The sequence below is a fragment of the Wyeomyia smithii genome, chromosome 2 (genome assembly GCF_029784165.1).
Source record: "Wyeomyia smithii strain HCP4-BCI-WySm-NY-G18 chromosome 2, ASM2978416v1, whole genome shotgun sequence".
NCBI lineage: Eukaryota > Metazoa > Arthropoda > Insecta > Diptera > Culicidae > Wyeomyia > Wyeomyia smithii.
The window spans coordinates 130,380,475-130,405,515 of NC_073695.1; the positions used below are offsets into that span (position 1 = coordinate 130,380,475).

Sequence of the window (25,041 nt, forward strand, 5' to 3'; positions counted from 1 at the left end):
ATATATATATATATACTAGTTGAACGTTCCCGGCGATGCTCGGGATCAAAAGTTTAAAAATTGAGAATCATTTTTTTATATTTCATTGATGCATTAGCACAACATACTTCAAAAATATTTCGCATCGTATACAGTGCCTCCACAATTATGGGTCAGCTACAATCATGGGTCACTTTTACACAAATACGTCTATTCTCATAAAACTGAACAATTTTCATTGGCAGTGGTATTTTTTATAACTCAATTGTAACCCTATTCATACGATTAAAATGATTTAATGTTGAAAATGTTACTAAAAACAATAATTCTGCTCGGTTGCAATAAGTGAATCACCCGTAATTGTAGTAATGTTACGTTTTGCGGTGCACAATTGTGGGTCAGTCCATATTTTGGCTATTTTTATCACTTTTGCATGAAAATACATCACGATCTAATAAAATAACTTATTATCCAGCTTTTACAACAATAAAGTAACTTTTGTGATGGATTTGGTGGTTTTATAAACTCAATGATCTTGAAGGGCAAAAGTGACCCATAATTGTGTCTTTTGCTATGCAAGTACTATTTTTCTTATTACCCGATTTACACGCATCAGCTGCAGTGAAACTAATTGTCGATCGAAAGTATACATCAGAATACAGAAAGGGAAATAAAACATTCATTGTTGATAATTTTTCCGATTTTAAATTCATTTTTCAACATTTAGGCAACATGTGTATTGACCCATTATTGTAGAGGGACTGCCAATATTCTAAGAACGCACAGAACGTAAACTTTAGGTCTTCATTCAGAATCTCGAAATGGCGTATGGAGTTACACTTTCGGAAGTATTGAAATTGTTGGTCAAACACCACTTTAGACTATTTTCCTGGAACCGAAAGTCGCCATTTTGGAAAATGAGTGGGTCCATCCCAGTTCCGATTATACCTATATTGGGTGAAATTCGGGCAACTCCACAATCGTTTACAGTAAAACCTCTTTTCGTGTCTCTTTTGAAAGAAAGAAATTAGCGTGAGAAGAATTGCACATGAGCATGACCAGCCATGCTTAGGTTTCCTCTACAATGAAATCTAAAGATCTGTTTTTTTTTCAAAATGAAAAAAGTTTATTAGTGTCCAAGAAACACGTCTGAGAAGAAGTGAAGGTTTTCTGATAACTCACAATTGTGCTTTAATTCACAAAACTACGTAGAAATTAAAAAAGCATGAGTTTTAATGCTAAAGTCGCCCCTTAATCGATGTTTAAACTAATGAAATGTAGTCTTTCTTCCAATCAATCTCCCAAGATATAGTTTGAATAAAAGTAAAATGAAAGTGAAAAAGTTAATCGAATCCGGTATTGTGTTACTATCCACAAAACTACAAAAATATCAGACATATTAAATTATTATGCTCGACTCGCACTGAACCAAAAAATGAGTTTTTTTGCAGGAAAATATTTGCAAAAGTTGTAGGAACAACGAACATTTTATTAAAAAAAAATCACATGATATCGCTTTGAATTCTGACATAAACAAATTTAAAAAATCATGGTTTTCCATTTTTCACGTGATTTCCTTAAATAACTTCCCTAACCTTAACAAACATTTCATTGTGAAAAATTCACAGATCATAGCTTTATATTTTGATTTAGAGGCAAGTCATGAGTTTGCATGTTTCACGTAGTTTTGTGAATAATAACTCAAGTTTTAGTAATCAGATACCTATTATTTTTCCTCAAATGTCTTTCCTGAGCATCAACGAAAACTTTGATGAGTAAAGAATCATATGTCATCGCTTTGAATTTTGATTTAGAGACGATTTGAGTATAAAAAGTCATATTTATGCATGTTTTACGTAGTTTTGTGAATAATATCTCAAATTGGAGTAATCAGATACCTAATATTTTTCCTTAAATGTCATTCCTGGACATCAACTAACATTTGAATGAAAAAAGAATCACATATCACCGCGAATTGATTTAGAGACGAATTGAGCATAAAAAGTCATAATTTTGCATATTTTACGTAGTTTTGTGAATAATATCTCAAGTTTTAGTGATCAGATACTAATAATTTTTCTTCGAATGTCTTTTCTGAACATTGACAAACATTTTAACAAAAAAGAATCATATGTCATCGCTTTAAATTTTGATTTAGAGGCAAATTCGGCACAAAAAGTCATAATTTTGCATGTTTTACGTAGTTTTGTGAATAATATCTCGAGTTTTAGTGATCAGATACTAATAATTTTTCCTCAAATGCTTTTTCTGCACAATGATAAACATTTCAATTGAAAAAAAAAACACATGTCATCGCTTAAAATTTTGATTTCGAGGCGAATTCGGTACAAAAAGTCATAATTTTGCATGTTTTACGTAGTTTTAGAATAATATCTCAAGTTTTAGTGATCAGATACTAATCATTTTTCTTCAAATGTCTTTTCTGAACAATGACAAACATTTTAATGAAAAAAGAATCATATGTCATCGCTTTAAATTTTGAATTAGAGGCAAATTCGGCACAAAAAGTCATAATTTTGCATGTTTTACGTAGTTTTGTGAATAATATCTCAAGTTTTAGTGATCAGATACTAATAATTTTTCCTCAAATGTCTTTTCTGCACAATGACAAACATTTCAATAAAAAAAAAACACATGTCATCGCTTTAAATTTTGATTTAGAGGCAAATTCGGTACAAAAAGTCATAATTTTGCATGTTTTCGTAGTTTTGTAAATAAATCTCCAGTTTTAGTGATCAGATACTAATAATTTTTCTTCAAATGTCTTTAATGAACATTGACAAACATTTTCATAAAAAAAAATCGTATGTCATCGCTTTGAACTTTGGTTTAGAGGCAAATTCGGCTCAAAAAGTCATAATTTTCCATGTTTTACGTAGTTTTGTGAATAATATCTCTAGCTTTAGTGATCAGATACTGATCATTTTTCTTCAAATGTCTTTTCTGAACAATGATAAACATTTTAATAAAAAAATAATCATATGTCATCGCTTTAAATTTTGATTTAGAGGCAAATTTAGCGCAAAAAGTCATAACTTTGCATGTTTCACGTAGTTTTGTGAATAATTTCTCAAGTTTTAGTGATCAGATACTAATAATTTTTCCTCAAATGTCTTTTTTGAACATTGACAAACATTTTAATTGAAAAAGAATTATATGTCATCGCTTTAAATTTTGATTTAGAAGCAAATTTAGCACAAAAAGTCATAATTGTGCATGTTTTACGTAGTTACTGTACACCTCAGAGACAAAGGGAATAATATCAATAAGATCAAGCGTTACGGAATTCCATTTTTATATAGTAGATATATAGTAGATATATATATATATATATATATATATATATATATATATATATATATATATATATATATATATATATATATATATATATATATATATTATATATATATATATATATATATATATATATATATATATATATATATATTATATATATCTATATATCTATATATATATATATATATATATATATATATATATATATATATATATATATATATATATATATATATATATATATATATATATATATATATATATATATATATATATATATATATATATATATATATATAATATATATATATATATATATATATATATATATATATATATATATTTATATATATAAACCATTACCGAAATATTTTTCATGAAATAAAGTTGTCAAGCCCCTAGAAATAATGTGTTTTCCTTCTTACAGATGCTTAGCAGGGGTTAACCTGTAGTGTTTTCGCCGACAGATTTATACCAGTGTGTTTGATTGATTTCGATAAAAGTAGTATAAATTTTGTTTATTTTCCGTGTAAAAAGCGTTCTTTCCACCCCTAGGGAGCGCTGCAAAATTCACTGAGCACTTAGCAGTTTTCGTATCACAGATGACCTTCCGTTCTGTGCTTATAGTCTTACTTTTTGACCAACGAAAAAATGCACAAAAGTAGTTATTGAAGTTTTTCAAAATCGAAATTTTTCCGATAGATAGAAAATCTCTTAGAAATGCATCAATTGTCGAGATCTGATGTTATCTCAGAACTGTTCGAAAAAAAAAATCAACTTCCGGGTCATGAAAACTTTTGCGCCGGGAGACTCGATTTACACCAGAACACACAAGAGACACTCCCAGCCCGAACATTTTTTTCATCGATCAAAAAACTGAAACTTCTACCGCTTTAAGGCTCTACTTTCCGAAGTCCGATTAAGCTCAACTTTGGTATGAGAAATTCTTACGAGAAAACAAAACTTTAGAACTGTAGCCTGACACTATAAGGTTACCACAATCCCAAATTTCTAACGACTTTCCAACAGACCCGGAAAATATATTCCCACGGGCTGGATCGTCAAAACATCTTCATTGGCAACAAATGATTTCCCACACAAGTGCTGCATACGATACTGACCATATGCAAAGCACTTAAGAAATCCTACCAAGTCAGTCAAATTCCTAAAGCCATGTTTCACCACAAATCCTGATTCCCATGCCTACATGCCAACCACTTGAGAATTAACCAAGTTGCATGTATGAGATACAACCCAAACCTTACTCAACCCACTTTTTCGTCACCTCATAAATTCCCAAGCGCTGCAAGCAAAGCTAGCAGCATGCACCTTTTCTCATGACCCATTTTCACTCTCTTTCTATTTCCACACCTAAGCCGGAATCGCATGCAGCTAAGCAGAAAAGCGACTCCGCAATTATATTGAAAGAGTGCTGATCGCTATACGCCTACGCGCATGCAATCAGCCGATGCTCAAAAGCTTGTGAGAATTGGACGCTTCCAAGCTACCACTACACAAGTCCATACCATGACAAATTATTGCCGTTGGCCACGCCTAGTTAGATAAAGCACTATTTCAAACACTATTTTAAACAAGTGGTATCACAGTGACCAATGAAAATATCTCAAGAACCCTATCGAAAACGAAATTCGAAAAGTCGATTTCCATTGAAACCATAATCAACGGTCAAAAAATGATGAATATAAAAATCTTTCAGGTTGGTGCAAAATACAAAATAGATATAATCTAAGACTTAAAAATTGCTAATTGCTGTAGCTTTGTAACCTCAATTTTAAGTTTCGAACAAAAAAACATTACTTTTTTGACGTAGCACTACGTCTTTGTGAAATTGAAAATGAAACTGGAAAATGTTGCGTCAGATTTCAAACGATTATAGCAAGCGAACGACTTAATGCATCTTAGTCATTTATACAGGTGGACAGGTAAAATGTGTATTAATTGTTTGATATAATGTTCAACATTGTTGCTTCACTGCTTAATGGTGGAAAAGGTGAAAAGTTCCAAGGTCAAGCTTTCCCATACATTTCCCTCGTTATTGGCTTGCTTCCCGAGCACAGATAACAATAACATGGACGGAATAAATTCCACTGCTTACATATTTTGACTCAACAAAGTGTTTTGGTTTGTTTGTCTTTGGCCACGTTTGTTTGGCCACGCCCTAATGGCAAAAATCTACGCTGAACTTGATCCAAAAGACTGCGTGTAGAAAATTAAGCTTCAGTTTAGTTTGTTACACAATAGCGAGTGCAGTGCAGCTGTTAAAGGTACGCGACATTGAGAAACGAGAGCTGCATACGAGTCAACTTCCAGGCACTGCGGAGCATGTTACCTTTATTTTGCATACGGCAGCAACAGTTACCATCGTTCGCTGCAGGATATTTTGCTGGCACAGCTACTGGAGGACACAGCGGAGAGCAAATGTTATTATGCGCGGCCAAGAAAAATATTCAAAGCTACCGTTGGTGCGATCATCAGCGTTCTGTTGTTATGCTGCACACGTGAAGATTATGTAATCGGTTCCGTTTTATTTTGCATACGGCAGCAACAGTTACCATCGTACGCTGCAGAATATTTAGCAGGCACAGCTACTGGAGGGCACAGCGGAGAGCAAACTTTATTATGCGCGGCCAAAATAAATATTCAATGCTACCGATGGTGCGATTATCAGCGTTCTGTAGCACGAATTTCTAACTGAAGATTATGGAATCGGTTCTTTTCAGAACTATAGATGCTTGAAGATAAGAGTTATGAGAATTTTCGAAACTACTACTTAGTGTAAAATTTTTATGTATTCATGCATCGTTAGTTTTACAATTACGACCATCAAAAATAAACGGTAGTGTTGCTGATGAACAGTTTAGCGCAACATATAATATATACATTTAGTCCCACGTCACCACTTCATACAACCCCTAGGGCTGTATACCTTTTAGTATTTGGTTTTGTCCGATAGTCCCGTGTGGGCAAATACCCACAGGGATATTTTCCGAGTGGGTACTACTACCCATACTACCCACATGAACCACCGGCCCTGCTTTAGTGAATTCAAACTCGCTCCAGACAGCATTTTAAAATTCAAAATGACAACTTCCAGTTTACAGAAAAATATTATATTGAATCGACTTCACTGACCATTTTGAAATCCAATATAATGGTTTCCGGTTTCTGGAAACCAACCTATAATACCAAACACCAACGAAATGATGCCAAGAGACCTAAAATCAACTCAAGACGCCGTTCTGAAATCCAAGAAGGTGGCTTCCGGTTTCCAGGAATCACCAAATACCACCCAAAATGGCTATATCCGTAATCGAGATAATGTTCATAGACCAGAAATCGACCCTTGACGTCAAATTTTAATTCGAAGCGGCAACTTCCGGTTACTGGAAAACGGACAGGAATTATCATTTAGGAATCGAGATGATACCCGGATACCGGAGAACATATCCACATACCAGTTTGAAATCCAAGGTGGCGACTTCCGGCTCTCGGGAAACTGCCTTCAATGGCCAAAAACCACCCAATATCGGTATTGCAAATAGTGCCCAAACACAGGCATTTCTGTAATCGAGATGATGCACGTTGGCGTTGGGTAATCGAGATGATGCACGTCTGCTAACTTTGATAACCTTGGACATAAAAAGAATTCGAAATTTGTATCAGCCTGATTTACATAGTACGATTATTAACTGCACAGCTACCATTATCAGCACTACCCACAACAACAGGTTAGTTTCCTCATGGTAGGCGGTGTGCTGTTCCTGATTGTTCAATATCAGCACTTGGGGATCACCAGTATTTTTTTAGGTTTTACTTTGTGATTTACCCATCTTCTTGGCACTGTTATTCACTTACAAGATCGCGTTCACTGTTTTCACTATCGCGAATTTCTGCAATCCGATGATTGCAAGTTATTACTCACGGTCGCCATTTATTAAAATTAATAAACTTTTTGAATGATAAACTCTTGATGTGAAACAACCAGCGGAACTTCGGGAGGTTTCTCTGATAGCGGTGACGGAGTCGACGAAAATCAACCCGTTCGCAATGATAAAACCTCTTCGTTGTTTGTAGCTATTCCGGTGAGATGAATTGGAGTTGAAAAGTCGCTGCGGAATGCTAATTGGGAGCTTTTTGCACGTGTTACTTGATTAGATAATGCTTGAGCTATTCCTAGCCAAAATAATGAACTTAGTATCAGAACATTCTGTTAAGTTTTTAAATTCTTTTCGAATGTATTTGTTAGAGTTTTGATAGAAATCGTAACATTGTAGAAACATGATTCAGAAAAACAGTTTTAGGAAAGCATACATAGAGCCTTATAGATATAATATGGTAATGTTGATATTTGATCAAAATTATATACATTCGATAGATATGCGGTTGCCGTAAACCTATTGGTGCAGCAACGCGAGCCGGGTATCAGCTAGTATATATTATTTCTTATATCTTCTATACTTACTGCTTCAATATAATCAATCATCCATTTTTTCATCACATAAACGTGGGCATCTAATAATCCACTACACAATTCAACCGATTCATGTTGTCGCAATAAATGTCCAGGAAGCTTGAAAATGTTTTCAAAATCACTGGCAGAACCCATAAAAACTAAACGTTTTGAAGTTGGGCATATACCGAAGAGGTCCAGTTCCAATTTGTTCTTCATTTTAGGACCCGGAATTACGAAATCTTGATCATCACTGTGTACTAATAAACTGACTATAGTTGCATTGTGCTTACGGAAACTTTTAAGTACATGGTAAAGACTGAACTCCATAATAGTGTCACATGAGAGCAATACAAAATCTGTCTTAATTCTGTAAAAAAAAAAGATGATTTTTTTAATAGTGTGAATGGCATTCGTTTACCTCTCGACAATTTGTCGTAATGCATCAGCAGTTCCTACGTCTGAGTCTCCAGAGATGGAACAGAAATCAATTTTTAGTTTGAGTTGAGTTTTCTCTAATCTCTGTTGAATCTCTATTTTTTCATTTTCCAAAACAAGAACAATAGCTTCTGAAATAGAAACAAAAAATTCGTCATTACATCATTCGACTAGCGTTCTGTTGATAAGGTGTATGATAAACAACGTATGCCGTAATGAGAAACGCATGTCAGTCGTGTTAGACGGATCCCGAGCGACACGATCACATGTTGGCAGAACCTCTCGGAGTTTATTGGAGCTTTGTTCTTGTGAAGGTCTCACTTACTTAAACAACATTGCATACTTTTTTCCAGAAATTTATCTAGACTATTATAAAGGGTGACTTTTTTAAGAATTTGGTTTTTCTTTAAAAAGAAAACGCATAAAAATTACAAAACTGTATGAAATCTTTATTTGAGCCGATAAATTGGTTTATGCCATTTACTTTTTAAAGATAATTTCATTCAAATGTTGGCCATGGCTACGTTTTAAATGGTCCATACGAAAAGTCCTGTTTTGGGTCACTTTTTCGAGCATTTCGGCTGGTATCTCGCGAATAACGCGTGTAATGTTGTCTTCCAAGGCTGAAATTGTTGTTGGCTTATCCGCATAGACGAGATACTTAACGTAGCCCCACAAAAAATAATCTAGCGGTGTTAAATCGCATGATCTAGGCGGCTAATTGACCGGTCCATTTAGTGAGATGAATTGCTCACCGAACTCATTCCGTAATATGTCCATTGATTCGCGCCATGTGTGGCACGTTGCTCCGTCTTGCTGAAACCACATGTCATCAAGACCCAGCTCTTCCATTTCCGGCAAAAAAAAATCAGAAATTATCGCGCGATAGCGAGCGCCATTGATCGTAACGTTGCGATTTTGATCATCTTTGAAGAAGTATGGACCAATGATGCCTCCAGCGTGTAAACCGCACCAAACCGTGCATTTTTCTGGATGCATTGGCGATTCTTGTATTGCCTCTGGTTGCTCTCCGATCAAAATGCGGCAATTTTGCTTATTAACATACCCATTTAATCAGAAATGAGCTTCGTCACTGAACGCAATTTTTCGGTAAAAAAGTGGATTTTCGGCAAGTTGTTCTGCCCAAAAATTCGATTATTTGTAAGCGTTGCTCAGGCGTAAGTCTGTTCATGGTGAAATGGCAAACCAAACTGAGTACATTAGACTTTGACAGCTGTCAGAATTCCCGCGTGAACTGTCAAATATGAATACACGAAAAACCAAATAGCAAAAAAATCACCCTATATAAAGGGAGAGAGAGATGTGGCAGCACGGCAGATTGTTTGTACGTGCCTGAAACCGCTCCCTTAAATTATTAGTTTTCAGGTGATTTATGTGGACAAATTTGCTCAAAAATGAAGAGAACACTCTGATGCTTTATTTACGTCATAAATATGAAAGCTTAGTGGGTGTTGTTTACATGGGAATAATAAATTTATCCACGCATTCAGTACGACTTGAAATGCCTTGCAGAACGGTCGTATATTACCTTACCAACAGCTCGGGGCTTAGTCTTAGACTACCGAGAGATATTGGAAATTTTCCGCTTTCAATAGGTAATCTTTTTTAAAGAGTATCTGTTGAATCGCGAAGTATTGAATTTGTTTTTAACGTTCAACGAGTTCAACAAAATTTGTGTAAAGTGAAAGTGAAGTGAAATTTAAGTTGAAATGCCAGGACGAACTAAAAAAGCTCTCTTTGATACGGCTACAAGAAAACGTGAGGCTTCTCCTCCGAGTGATTCAGAAACAATAGGTATGAAATTGTTTTCTTCTATAGGTGATCAAGAGTTTGAAGCTTCTCCTTCTGAGCAAAATGCCGGTATGAAGAAAGCTTAGGTTCCACCTATTGTGGTGATAGTTGCAAATTATGATGCTTTTTGTTCAGGAGTTTTATCATTTCTTTCTGATGTAAAAGTTATTTTTCAAAATAGCCGCTGAGGCGAAATTCATATTTTGGCCGAATCTTTTGAAGGCCACAAACATCCATCACAGTATTTGACTGAAATGTCACAAAATATCAAAAAATTGGTCGCAGTGACGAAAATACCCAACACGGAAAAAAATTTACTGAAAGTATGTACAAATTTTAAACCTTTGATGCTAAAAACGAGAGATCGTTTAGGGCTGTTTTAAAAGGTCTTTCATATGATCAGACTGTTGATGAAATTAAAGATTGTTTGACAAAATACCCCCAACCAAGTAATTTTGATGAAACGAAGTCAAATGCGAAAATTCAATACTAGAATACACCAGCAAAATTACTTGGTACATTTTGATCGTACCAAAGCAAGTAATTTGATTTTTTAGAAAAAGAACGTGTTTTATTCAATGTGTGAATAAAGTGGGAAAACTTCGAGAGACATCCATAATCTCACGCAATGCCGGAGTTGTCAAACTCATGGTCATGGAAATCGTAACTGTCATATGACAGCAAATTGTATGATTTGTGGTGACTCTTCTCACACAAAGGACATCTGTCCTGTGAAAAAGACCACCGGTAGTTTCAAATGTGTGAATTGTGGGGATGAACATTCCTTTCAGTCATAAGTAACGCTTGCACAGCAGTGTGTGTAGTTAGGGATGAGCAATAAAATAAGTCGGCAGTGGAATGTGATACGCATATAGATTGTGGAACAGTATCACCGTCCTCCGTAGTTTAATTGGTCAAAACACCATGCCGGAGACAGGGAGATTGCGGGTTCAACTCCCGTCGGGATGCAATATATTTTTCCAAATCTGTATCATATTTCCAGTTCGCTTATTTTTCGCTTTCCCCACTGCACACATTGTCTGCTTAATGAACTTGAATGTTAACGGGTGAAAGCCGTTGTTAAAAATAGAAATTTTGTTCAAAAAATTTAGCTCTACGGAGCACCTTTAAATAACTTTTAAATTATAAAATCTTGGTGCGGAACTTCGGGAGGTTTCTCTAACAGCGGTGACGCAGTCGAAGAAAGTCAACCCGTTCGCAATGATAAGACCTCTTTGTTCTTCTAGCTTTTCCGGTGAGACGGTCTGAAGAACACCAGTTGCTGCGGAATGCTAATTGATTAATTTCATTCTTTATTAACACTTGCGTACCCGACCCATCCGGAGCCGAAAAAATGAAAATTCTTTCACCTGTCATTCCGCTAGATCTGAACCGATTTTGATCGAACCTTTTTCAAAATCCGTGGTCTGAGTCGAATTGTAATTAAATGAATAAAATTTCAACCAGTCATCCCAGTCTGATTGATGTTCGTTGACAAAGGACCTCAGATATTCATATAAACATCTGTGAACCAATTGTCTGTGGATGATAAGCTGTGCTAAATTTTTGTCTGATTTGTAACATTTTGCATATTTGTTCCAAAATTTCATTGTTGTATTCTGTTCCTTGATCTGATCGTAAGATTGAAAATGTTCCGAACGTAAGTAAGAAATCGTCAACTAAGGATTTGGCTATTACGTTAGCTTCTTTTGTAGGTACAGGGATTAGTACGACATATTTAGTTAAGTCGCATTGGATGCTAACGGCATATCTATTGTTATTATTGCTTTTTGGTAGTGGCCCAATGGTGTCTATTGAAATATTTTCGAATGGGTGTGAAGGTGTGGTTGTTATTATTTCTTTTTTCTTAGTTTGTTTTATGACTTTGTTTCGTTTGCATAACTCGCAGGCCCTTATGAATTCTGCAATCGAACGTTTCAATTATTCCACGTGTATATTTCTCTTACTTTGAGGTACAGGCGGTGCTGACCGACATGTCCTCCTGTAGGTGTATTAAGAAAATCGTGTAGAATTTTCCGTGTTTTAATGGTACTGGTACTTCGCTTTACGTGGCATCGCGGACTTCTCTGCAATCCACTGATTATTCCACATTATTCCACGTGTATATTTCTCTTACTTTGAGGTACAGGCGGTGCTGACCGATATGTCCTCCTGTAGGTGTATTAAGAAAATCGTGTAGAATTTTCCATATCATTTCTTGTTTTGTCCTTTGTTGGTGGCTTATATAAAATAATTTTAATCGAGCACACTTGTGTGTTTGCAATAATTTTAAAGTTTTCAATTGATATATTTTTAAATATTACGTCGTTTGTCGACAGCGCTATTTTGTTTTGGTTATACCCTTTTGCAATTTGTTATAATTCTAGAAGAGCAGACCCGAGTGACTGACTTCCATTCATATTTTAGAGCACTTGTGCTACAATTTAGTTATTTCTTTTCAATGTAATTGTTATTTCATCTTTGATTATTTTCGTTTCTAATTTAAATAATTTGTTTGTTTCCGACGGATTGTTAGTTATGTATGTTGAGAGGTGATCAGTCTCTCTTGGTACATAAGTTTGTTCCGTATTATTTTCGTTAATCTTTCGGGTCATAGACCTTGTATTCACCTTAAAAATATTTGTTTGTTTTAGCTCATCCGAAGATGTTACTATTCTTGACAAAGCGTCTGGTCCGACGTTTTCCTCTTCCGGTATATATTCTACCGTAAAATCGTATTCCTCCAAATCAAGCCGTATTCTAGTTAATTTGGAAGATGGATTTTTCATTCCAAACAGATAGATTAAAGGTCTGTGATCATTCGAACTGTAAATTTCCTTCCGTACAAATATGGCTTAAAGTAATTAATGGCCCAATGTATAGCCGTTAATTCTTTCAAAATTACCGGTTCATTTTTTCTCCGGGTGTAAATGTTTTACTTGCGAATGCAATTGGAAAATTTCCATGTTCGGTATGTAGGGAAAAAACGGCGCCACAGCCTATGTCTGGAGCGCCCGTGACTAAAATAAATTCTTTCGTAAAATCGGGGTATTGTAGTAACATGGCTGAAATTAGTGCATTTTTCAAAGTGTTAAATGCTTGTTGACAGCCATCTGACCAAACAAAAGTTGCATTCTTTTCAGTACTTGGTTGAGCGGATATGCTATTATAGCAAAATTTGGGACGAATTTACTGTAGTAGTTGCAGAATGCTACAAATCGTCTTACTTCATCCGCATTTGTAGGTATTGGATATTTTAATATTGCACTAAATTTTGAATCATCAGGTAGTATACCTTGATCTGTTATTTTATGTCCAAGATAAGTTACCTGTGTACTGAACTTGTACTGTACTTTGTATCACTTTTCATTTCTTGGTCGCGAACTTCTGCACTTTTACTGTTTTAATGGTACTGGTACTTCACTTTACGTGGCATCGCGGACTTCTCTGCAATCCACTGATTGCAGGCATTTCACTAACGGTCGCCATTTAATAACTTTTAAATTATAAAATCTTGGTGCGGAACAACCGGCGGAACTTCGGGAGGTTTTTCTAATAGCGATGACGGAGTCGACGAAAGTCAACCTGTTCGCAATGATAAGACCTCTTCGTTCTTATAGCTTTTCCGAACTGAAGTAGACCAGTCGCTGCGGAATGCTTATTGATCAATTTCATTCTTTATTTAAATTGATTCGCTTTTATAGGCAAATGCAATTGGCGAAATACTTATGGTTTAAAATTAGTTTATTTGACACGGCACGATACATTTTCTGTTTTACTGAGCCAAGTACAATTCGTATTAATTCTACGTTAGCAGGGAAAAGAGGGAGGCCTTTTATTTATTCTCGCAGCCGACTACGAGCTAGTGGGGATTTAAGGTGAGAGGAGGGAAATACAATTCTTGCTTAAAACTAATTAAGATATACGATCTATTTGTGTTTCGACTGGTGTTCTTTTTTGTTTTTTAAACATAGATTTAGGCTCTTCGTGTTCGTGTCTCCAGCGTCGTATACGGGTATTCTGACCAATAGACAAACGAATATTAAATTTTAATGTCATTTTTTTTCAAATAACAGTACAGTTGTGTCATGTACTGGAGATCACCGCTTCCCAGAATGTCTCTAACGGGTACGTTCGGTTGTTTTCCTCGGGCCCGGAGGGAATCTATAAGCTCGGACCTAACATCACAGAATTCGGCACACGACCAAACAACATGCTCGATGTCATGGTAGCCATCGCCACAAACGCAGTGATTACTGTCTACAATCCCTATACGAAAGAGATGCGTGTTACACGTATAGTGATTGGACATAAGTCTGGACATCACGCGAATGAAGTCCCGACCTACATCCAACCCCTTGAACCATGCTTTCGTCGATACCTTAGGAAAAATGGAATGTAGCCACCGTCCCAGTTCATCTAAGTTCCATGATGATTGCCAACTGTTGAGTGTTCTCTGACGCAAAATGCTATAAAATTCATCATAAGCAATTGGTCTTTCATAAATATCGCCATCAATAGCACCCACCTTAGCTAAAGAGTCAGCCTTTTCATTACCCGGAATCGAGCAATGAGAAGGGACCCACGCTAAGGTAACCCGGTAATTTTTATCTGTTAAAGCACTTAAAAACCGCCGTATTTTCCCCAGGAAATACGGGGTGTGCTTCACAGGCTTCATCGATCGCAGAGCCTCAATGGCACTGAGACTATCTGTGAAGATGAAGTAGTGGTCTATGGAGAGGGTTTCGATGATACCAAGAGAGTACTGAATAGCAGCAAGTTCTGCGACGTACACGGAAGCAGGAGCATCGAGTTTGTAGGAGGCGGTAAAATTTTCGTGGAAAACACCGAAGCCAGTGGACTCATCTAGATTAGATCCGTCAGTGTAAAATCTTTTATCATAACTAACATGTTTAAACTTATTGGAAAAAATCTTAGGGATCTCTTGGGGTCGCAATTGATCCGGGATACCAGAAATGTCTGTTTCATGGTGGTGTCGAAGAATATAGCATTATTAGAAGTATCTAAAAGTGCGACATTGGAGGAATCGTATGAAGAAGGATTAATATCTTGAGCCATATAGTCAAAATATAAAGTCATAAATCTGGATTGAGATTGAAGGTCGACCAACCTCTCGAAATTTTCAATTACTAATGGGTTCATAACTGTGCATCGAATTAGCAACCGGTAAGAGAGATTCCAAAAACGATGTTTCAACGGAAGAATACCCGCTAACACTTCAAGACTCATCGTATGGGTCGACTGCATGCAACCCAAGGCAATACGCAAACAACGATATTGTATTCTTTCTAGTTTCAAAATATGCGTGTTCGCAGCGGAGCGAAAGCAGAAACAACCGTACTCAAGAACTGACAGTATTGTTGTTTGGTATAACCTCAGAAGGTCTCCTGGGTGGGCTCCCCACCAGGTTCCGGTAATCGTACGAAGAAAATTAATCCTCTGTTGGCATTTTCGTGTCAGATACCTAATATGACAAGCCCAGGTGCATTTAGAGTCGAACCAGACCCCGAGATATTTAGCGACTAAAACCTGAGAGATCGTTTTACCCGTTAGTACGAGCTGCAGCTGAGCTGGGTTATGCTTCCTAGAAAAAACGACCAACTTAGTTTTCTCCGGAGAGAATTCGATACCCAGCTTAAGAGCCCATTCAGACAAATTGTCTAAGGTATCTTGCAATGGTCCTTGCAGATCGCTAGCCTCGCTACCAGTAATGGATACAACGCTATCGTCTGCAAGTTGCCTTAGCGTGCATGAATTTGCAAGACATTCATCGATGTCATTGACGTAAAAATTATATAAGAGAGGACTTAAACATGAGCCCTGGGGAAGGCCCATGTAACTAATTCGGGAAGTTATCGAATCGCCATGTGAGAAATACATATGCTTTTCTGACAACAAGTTGAGCAAAAACTTATTCAAATTTGGTGAAAGTCCCTGCGAATGAAGTTTCGCGCTTAAAACTTCTACAGAGACAGAGTCAAAAGCCCCCTTAATATCCAACAACGCAGAAGCCATTTGCTCTTTCCGAGCAAATGCGACTTGAATTTCAGTAGAAAGCAACGCTAGGCAATCGTTCGTCCCTTTGCCCCGGCGAAAGCCAAATTGAGTATCTGAAAGTAACCGTTTGTTTCGACCCATTTGTCTAACCGTAAGAGGATCATTTTCTCCATTAATTTCCGGAGGCAAGAGAGCATCGCAATCGGCCTATATGAATTGTGATCAGAGGCAGGTTTCCCGGGTTTCCCAATAGCAATGACTTTTACCTCCCTCCAGTCATGCGGAACAATATTTAGCTCAAGAAACTTGTTGAACAAATTCAACAAGCGTCTTTTTGCAGAGTAGATTCTTCGACAGGTTGAATTTTATTCTATCTAACCCTGGAGCCTTATTGTTGCACGACAGGAGAGCCATTGAAAATTCCAACATCGAAAATGGAGGCTCTTCCGTAGTTACTATAAACGCGTCGCGAAAGGTTTTCTGTTCCGGTACAGAGTCCGGACAGACCTTTTTGGCAAAATCGAGTATCCAGCGATCTGAATACTCCTCACTCTCATTCGAAACGTCACGGTTCCGCATGCGCCTGGCGGTATCCCAAAGAGTGCTCATCGCTGTTTCCCTCGACAACGCGTTTACGAACCGCCGCCAGTACCCGCGTTTTTTCGCCTTTACTAAGCTCTTCATCTGCCTGCCCAGTGCCTCGTACTTCCGAAGTAGGTTGACAGTGCCGTACTCCCGGTAGTCCTTATACGCCGCGGACTTTCGCGCGTACAGCTCAAAGCACTCTTTGTCCCACCATTTGTTGGGAGGGCGCTTTCTAATCGTTACCCCGGGTATCGGTTTCGTCTGAGCTTGAGTCGCGGCGTCGATTATCAAGCCAGCTAAGAACGCGTGTTCTTCCTCCGGAGGAAGTTCCTCGTGAGTCTCGATAGATTCCGCTATAATAGACTCATAACGCTTCTAATCAATATTACGTGTAAGGTCGTAGGAAATATTGATTGGGTTCGGGGGAGTTGAACCATTAGCAATTGATATAACGATTGGAAGATGATCACTATCGTGGGGATCGTTGATTACTTTCCACTGGCAATCTAACGCTAGTGATGTCGAGCAGAGGGATAGGTCAAGCACGCTTTCACGGGCTGGAGGATTAGGTACACGTGTCGCTTCCCCAGTATTCAAAAGTGTCATATTGAAGTCGTCGATCAAGTTACAAATTAAAGAAGATCGGTTGTCGTCGTACAGCGACCCCCATAGCGAACAGTGAGAGTTAAAATCTCCCAAAATCATAAAAGGTGCGGGAAGCAATTCTGCTATATCAAGGAGTTGCTTCTGTTCAATCTGCGCGGATGGGGGAATATATAACGAAACAAGGCAAAGGTCTTTTCCATTCAAATTCGTTTGAATGGCAACAACTTCAATATTCGAGATCGAGGGGAGGTCGATTCTGAAAAAAGAATAGCACTTTTTTAACCCTAAAAGTACCCCTCCACCGTGTGAGTCTCGATCTCGACGAATAATGTTAAAATCGTGGAAATTGAGTTGATCGTTCGAATTGAGAAAGGTTTCACAGAGCGCGAATGCATCACAATTGTATGTATTCATCAAATGAGAAAATAAAACGAATTTGGGGATGATACTTCTGCAATTCCACTGTAATACAGTGAAAAAATTCCTAACCTCTTTCGCCGTATTAGTCATCGAAAGATATAATAGCTGAAATGAGGGGCCAAGTTGCTGCTAGTTGCTTCAAAAAGGTTTTCACTGTAGGAAGAAGGGCAAGAAGAATATTTTGTAGGGGATCTGGTATGTTGAATGTTTTAAATATCCAGTCCACAATATCAGAAAATTTTATGAACCCTGTTTCTTTTTTATCTTATGATCGAGAAATGGATGCACGAGGGGTTTTTGGTGCCCCAGGAAGCGGTGGGTACTCCTGGTTTGATTTGAAATTAAAACCGGGGGGTACTTGCTTCGGTTTTTCTTCACCGCTTCCTTTTTGTGTTGTCTTATTGGTCATTCCGCTAGGGGTTATCTTACGACCTTTGCGAGAAAGATTAGGAGAGTTGAGCATTCTCCTCTTCCTAGATCCCTCTGGCAAGGCATAGGAACACCCTTCGACGGGATCGTCAGATGTACCCTCATCAGTTGGCAAGAAGGAAAAGATGTTTCCTGTCAAGGGTGGCTCAGCCCTCTTAAGCATTTCTGCAAAAGAGCGCTTTGATCGTTCCTTAAGGGAACGCTTAATTTTTTCCTCGCGCTGTTTGTACGCGGGACATGCCGGAAGGTCATGCCGAGTTCCCTCGCAATAAAGACACTTTTCAGTATCCCCACTGCAAGCGTTCTCAGCATGATTGCCTCCGCACTTGCTACAGCGTGCCCTGTTGCAGCAGTAGGTGGCTGTGTGACCTAACTGCTTGCAGTTTTGGCAATGCATGACCCGCGGTACGAACAGGCGTACAGGTAGACGAACCCTGTCCAAGCGGACGTAGTTCGGCAGCGCGGATCCGGCGAATGTTACTCGGAAGGAATCCGAAGGTAGGAATTTCTTCTTCCCTTCTTCGATGGATACTGAATGCAATTGCTTGCAATCCAGTATCTTTACACTTTGCATCAAGGGCTTTTTAAAACAGCCAACTCCATGACGCAAATGTCATCGACAGTGAGATTCCCCTCGGTAACCACACCGTCGATTTCTACATCCTTGGCAGGGATGTACACGCGATACTCTCTCGTGAAGAGCTCGGAGCCAGCAATTTCGTTTGCTTGCTTCAAGCTACTCACGACAACTCGCAGTTTGTTCGGCCTCACCTTCGTAATCTCGGTTACGGCCGAAAAATGTTTTGCCAGGTCTTTGCCAATTTGAATAATATTCAATGGCTTCTTTATGGGCCGGAAAAAAAACAACGTAGGGACCGCCAGCGGCATCTGGGTAAGCTTTTACCCGTACTTCCGGTACTCTTGGTACAGGACTTGGCAAAGGGGAGGGCACAGGGGAAGGTAGGGGTGAGCTGATGGGAGAAATTTCAATTTCTTCCCCGTTTGTTTCCACCTCCAGGAAAAGTTGCACCTGCATGTCGTCCGTTTTGCGGGAGCGTTACGCTCTACCGCACACAAACGATAAATATTCGAATATGGGGGGGGGGGTTCAAGTAGTTGATATTAATTTTGAAAAACAATTTTTCAATCTACAATGGATCAAATAAAAAAAAGACAGTAATACTAATACTAATAACAATAGTAATAATAATAATAATAATAATTGTAGTAATAATAATAATAATAACAATAATAATAATATCAATAATAATATTAATAATAATATTATAACATAGTAATAATATTGATAATTATAGTTAAAATTCTAAATGTAATACTTCACCGAACGTCTAAGTCACGACCTCACGGCTGATAGTTGGATTAATCGAGTGTCTCCGCAGAACAAACAATGACGATCCAGCTTCGTGTTGTGACACAGTGGCCGTATCTTACACGCGACCTTGTAGATGCCACTTGTAGTTGACTTCCACTCGCTCGATCGTATGGTGGTCCGTGCTGCTAGCGGGGTAACAGCGGTGCGGGAGAATTATTCTTGCTGATATATCAGCTGCGTATCAAATCACTGGCGGGGTAGCCTGCCCCTACCAGTGTGCAGATGTTTCTGCCGATATACAACAGGCTATTGTTATCGCGCAACACAAGAACTAATCGACAAAAAAACACCCGTACGATAACTCGTGTATTGTTATTTTGCGAACTCAAACAGAGATAAACAATTTGCGTCTAATCGAGACGAAAGCAAAACAACGAATCGCCGAAATACTTAATATGTGTGTATTTACATGTATGACTAACTTTGGCTCCTACTGGAAACAGCTGGAGTGACGAGCATCTAAATTGCAACGCTGCATTTTGGGTGCTGTACGAATCGAGCACCAAGCGTTGCAGTGCACTCATCAAGGCATGGTAGCGAGTGTGTTGTAACGCTTAGGCATAAGGCGTTCAATATGTATCGGAACTTACTTGCGCGGGTCAACGATTTATTTCAAAATTTGTTTGTTTATAGTTTACGGTGCCGTACAAAAGAGTAGGTATACAACAACCTTCCGTTGTTGTGTCGCACTTGCAAGCACGACTCAGACTGACTTTGGTCTCGATCACACAGGTCTATAAGAGTTATCAGCATCAGCTGACTCTTCTGTGTGTGATGAGACATTACTTTCAGTCTATCAATAACGCTTGCACAGCAATGTGTGTAGTTAAAGATGAGCAATAGAATAAGTCGGCAGTGGAATGTGATACGCATATAATTGAGCCGTTGAGAGCAAAAGTGGTACATGTGCCATTGAGTAAATTTTTCAGGAGACGCGATAAACGAAAACACTCAAATAGTAAATTATTTTCAACAATTTTTCCCAACATAACTGCACTAAATCATTGCTGGAAAGGTTTCAAAAGACGGTACATGAAAGCATAACGAGTTCTGGTTGAGAAACCTACACAAACTTCAATGGAAAAACATGTACCACTTTTGTTCTATGGGAAAAATAATGGCAACCAGAAAACGTTGAAAGCAAAAGTGGTACATGTGCGAGCATGAAGGGTGCATTTTAGCTCCCTAATCTCAGGATATAGAACATTCATGTCTTCAGCAGAGCTGTCCAAGTGATTGAGTACTATAGAATGATGATCTGTTTGTTAAGGAATTCTGTCACTTTGTGGCGCTAGTGTATATGTAACAGAAGACATTTTAAATAATCTAGATCGACTGGGGCCGATTAAAAGGAAAATACCCTGGTATCTTTAGAATTGCTATTTGGTCGATAATAACTACACAATGGGCCCAGGTTCAACTTTCGATAGACTACCGGTTGCCCTCCGGATCCAGAAATACCGTAGAAGAGGAAAACTGAAAATTATTTTGGCTATAACTCTGGTATAAGTTATCAGATCTCGGCTTTTTTTTTTGATATTATGGTATATTTTTGCATGTGATAGTTTCGAAAAAAAAAACACGGAAAATACTAGGACCTGTTCATTAAAGCAGACAGTGTATGTAGTTAGAGGAGCGACAAATGAGTGAACTGAAAATATGATACAGCCTTGGAAAAATATACACCGTATTCAGATGGGACAAGAACCTATTTTTCAAAATTAATCTTGTTTACGGTAACTCCGTATCTTTCGGAGGGTTATCTGATGGTAAATTTGAGTAACATTCTGTCATGAGATCATTTTTTTTCGTCTGAATGTGGTTTAGAAAAAAAGTGGGACTGTTCTTAAAAATTAATCTCTTTTATGGTAGTACCGGTGGTTTACGTGATGGCCATCTTGGAGCATATTTCGGTAAAAGATCATTTTCCTTCTAGAATTGGTCTCGAAAAAAAAAAACAGGAAGCTTTAGGAACACTTTTGAAATTGACATTTTACGTTAGTTCCAGATCTTTCGGTTAAATTATTTCGTTTCTAGTCAATCCCGCAGAAGCAGTTTCGAAAATATTAGGAAGCTCTAGGATCACTTTAGAAAATTGACCTGAATTACGGTATTTCTGGATCTTCCGGAAGGCTATTGGTGGCCTGCCTTAAGCCAAACCTGGGTCCAGTGTGTAAATATATATCTATATCAAAGACCTCAGAGAGTTATCTTCTAAATTGGCCACAGCATACGAGTTGATACTGAAAAAGATCAAACTCTTTCTGTTACAAAATAGTCACGGGTACACTAGCGCCACATAGTGAGAAAATTCTAAAACAGACAGGTCTTCATCTGAAAGAACTCATTCAATTGACCAACTTTGCTGAAGACATGATTGTTCTATATCCTAAGATCTTCGACTTACAATTCATCTAATATGCACAGACTGGACATGTACCACTTTTGCTCTCAACGAAATGGTGATTATGTTAATTACCAAAAATTGTTCTAGCTATAACTTTGGTTTAGGTTATCAGATCTCGTTTTTTTCTTGGATATTCTAGTACGTTATTGCGTTCTGCATCAATTTATGCAAAAAACCCAAAAAGTGTAAAATTGGCACATGTACCACTTTTGCTCTCAACGGCTCAATTGTGGAACAGTACCACCGTCCCCCGTAGTTTAATTGGTCAAAACACCATGCCGAAGACAGGGAGATTGCGGTTCAAGTCCCATCGGGATGCGGTATATTTTTCCAAATCTGTATCATATTTCCAGTTCGTCATTTTCGCTTTCCTTACTGCACACTGCTTAATGAACTTGTGGGGGTGAACACAAATCCAATTTCTTTGATTGTCCTGTTAGGTCAAAAATTATTTCCTCTAGACAGCGTAAGTATTAAAAATAACCTGTTGTCAATATCAATGTGGGTAAACAAAAAGCATGAGCATGAGCATGAGCATGATTGACCGCCCGCGGTTGCTACTCCGTTATTGCCAGATCAGCTGTAATTACACAGAGAACCAATGGATGATGCTTGGGATTAACATTCATCCTCAATGTGTAAAAACTGGTGACCTTAATCTTTATATTAGGCAATACCAGCGCCGGCCGCATCCGAATGCAGGTCAAAGAAGGAGTGTGTATAGGAATATGTTGACGTGATACTCGCTTTATTGGAAGCCGAGAACACCTCTGCACTTCCACGAGAAATCACTGGGATGTTGGAGAAAAGGGTTAGGTTTGCAGCAGATTTCGTTTTGGTAAACGATGCGCTGAGTTCTAATACCGGGATATTTGTTATTATCGCGCGTACGAGTTCATTATATCTTTTACGGAAATCATAACGCGATCCGAACTCATTCCGGTTGATGATGTAACACCGCAAAAATAAAGCGCACGCGAGGATACCGGACCTACAACCTAATCAAGACACACTCAAATATTCGAAAATCTGTTTATGAAGTCATTATGCAACTACCGAAACGTATCTCTCATTGATTTATCTCAGCTGACTACACAATGTTACGGAGCAACCAGATATGCATTACCCAAAAATAAGAAAAAAGTAAATATATAGGCCCTCAACACATACTGCAAGCGGTCAGCAAGAGAACTTCAAAAACGGCCTATTTGCTTGGCCATCGCCGTTCGACAGACGAGTCGCGTATAATCCTGATATTAATTGCAAATAATTGCGATATTTGGTGGCGATTAATTACGATGTTTTGTCGCGATTTATTATTTACGATATTTATCGAACGAACGGAACCTATTCCGAATCACTGCGTGCTGGAAAAGAACCTACGGGTGGACAGTCTGCGAATATATGGTTTGGTACACATCGAAAGTCACAACACACCGAAAATCCATAGTTGAGCAAAGCTCACCTGGGCCGAAAACACGTTTACTTCGGAAAGTTATGCGCGACCGCTCTATTCTCTCTTACCGACGCATACGCGCGGAGACACGGTATTTAGCGTTGATTACCACTTACTTCTTGAATAATAAAGCGAAGATACCTACTGAGTATGAAAAAACTGGCAAAGTTTCATGCATTCATAGCTAGAAAATTTTTCAAAATACAAATATGCATATCTAACAAGACCGAGTACTAATTAGATTTAACAAAATGCCAAAACAATTGCAGTCAAAATTTATTTGCCATGCTCACCGACAAGATTTCTACTTAATTAAATTAAAAGTTGTCTATGTGTTTCAGTATTTACTCAAAAGCTAGAAAAATCATAAAACAAGGGCATAAAACTGCTCAAAATATTCGTAACCGTCCAGTCGGAGCGCGAAAGATAAATTTCTAAATAATGTTGTGCTGCTACTCATTCCGTCATGTAAAAACCAGCGTGTTCAAAGGTTTAAAACATCCCTCCTATTGGAGCAATTCTGTCTATTGAGTATAGACTTTGGCAAACAAAGCGACTCCATGAAATCACGCTTTAACAAATCTCCATATACTGAGAGCAATGCAACCAGATATGTATCTTCCAAAATAAAAATCAATAAATAAATAAATAAATAACCCAATTGATTCAGAAACGGCTGACAACGCAAGTAGAGATGGTCGGGTACGGGTATTTTTACCCGATGGGACTCGAACCCACAACTTCCAATCTTCGGTCAGATGTGTTCCCGTTACACCACCGCAGAACGTTAAAGACGTAGTTCTAGAATCGAGTTTTGTATCGCTTATCCAATTCTCGCACTTCGTACATTTACTCAGTAGAGACTATTATTTATAGCTGGCTATTGTTTCAACACCCTCAGTGGAAGTTGGAATGACTTCTCAGTGTGAGAGATAGAAACGTGCCAGTAAGTTGCCATCTCTACCAGCAGCAACATCGACTTGCGTCACAAACATTTTTACTTTTCTTTTCTCGACTCTTAGCAAAGTCATGCTATTTTTAATTTTAATTTAAAGAGTAGTATGGTTATACAAAATATTTTGGTTTATTTTGACGTGAAATAATAAATTTCATAAACTTTCAGTAATAATCCTGCCAGCGTATTTCGCTTATTAAACTTGAGCTTTCTGGATTCACGGTCAAAGCCGGCTTTCTTTTGAAATATGAGAAATTGCTTAACCAGTTTTACCCTATCCAAATAAGTTGTTCATAAAGACCTATTCAAAACATGTACTTCGTGCATACTAAACGATGTGCGTTCAGTGTGCGCTGCATGGCAAGCAGCGCTTGCTGCTATATCGATCGCTCGGCGCGCGTTGGAAATGTAAAAACTCGGTATAGAAAATTGGCTCGACGGCCACGTTTCTTTCGCGACACACCTTATTTTTTAAATGTAGGATTTTTTCTCAGCTTTCCAATGGTTGTCTCAGAATTAAAATCGGTGGTTGCCAACCTGTTCAAAAACGCTTTTTAATGATAAAGTTCAAAATGGCGGCGAATCCAAGATGGCGGTCAAACTTTTGAATACTTCACATGAAAGCTCTAGATGTTTTCTGTATAATGAAATGCTGTTTGTAGAGGGTTTTGGGACAAATATTTGAAATATAGCTCGATAAAAATATTCGATTTTCACTTTTCTAAAAATTTGTTCACTCCTTGGCGAACAA

The 25,041-nt window shown here is 37.9% G+C and overlaps 1 protein-coding gene across 1 annotated transcript in view; it reads right to left on the minus strand.

Moving 5' to 3' along the window:
* LOC129723908 (translation initiation factor eIF-2B subunit gamma) overlaps positions 1–25,041 on the minus strand; it is a 184,763-nt gene that overhangs the window by 133,095 nt on the left and 26,627 nt on the right. Inside the window, exons 2-3 of the mRNA XM_055678404.1 lie at positions 8,193–8,340; positions 7,784–8,141 (exon numbers count right to left, since the gene is read on the minus strand). Coding sequence (XP_055534379.1) covers positions 7,784–8,141; positions 8,193–8,340 — 506 coding nt within the window. The remainder of the gene's footprint in view (positions 1–7,783; positions 8,142–8,192; positions 8,341–25,041) is intronic.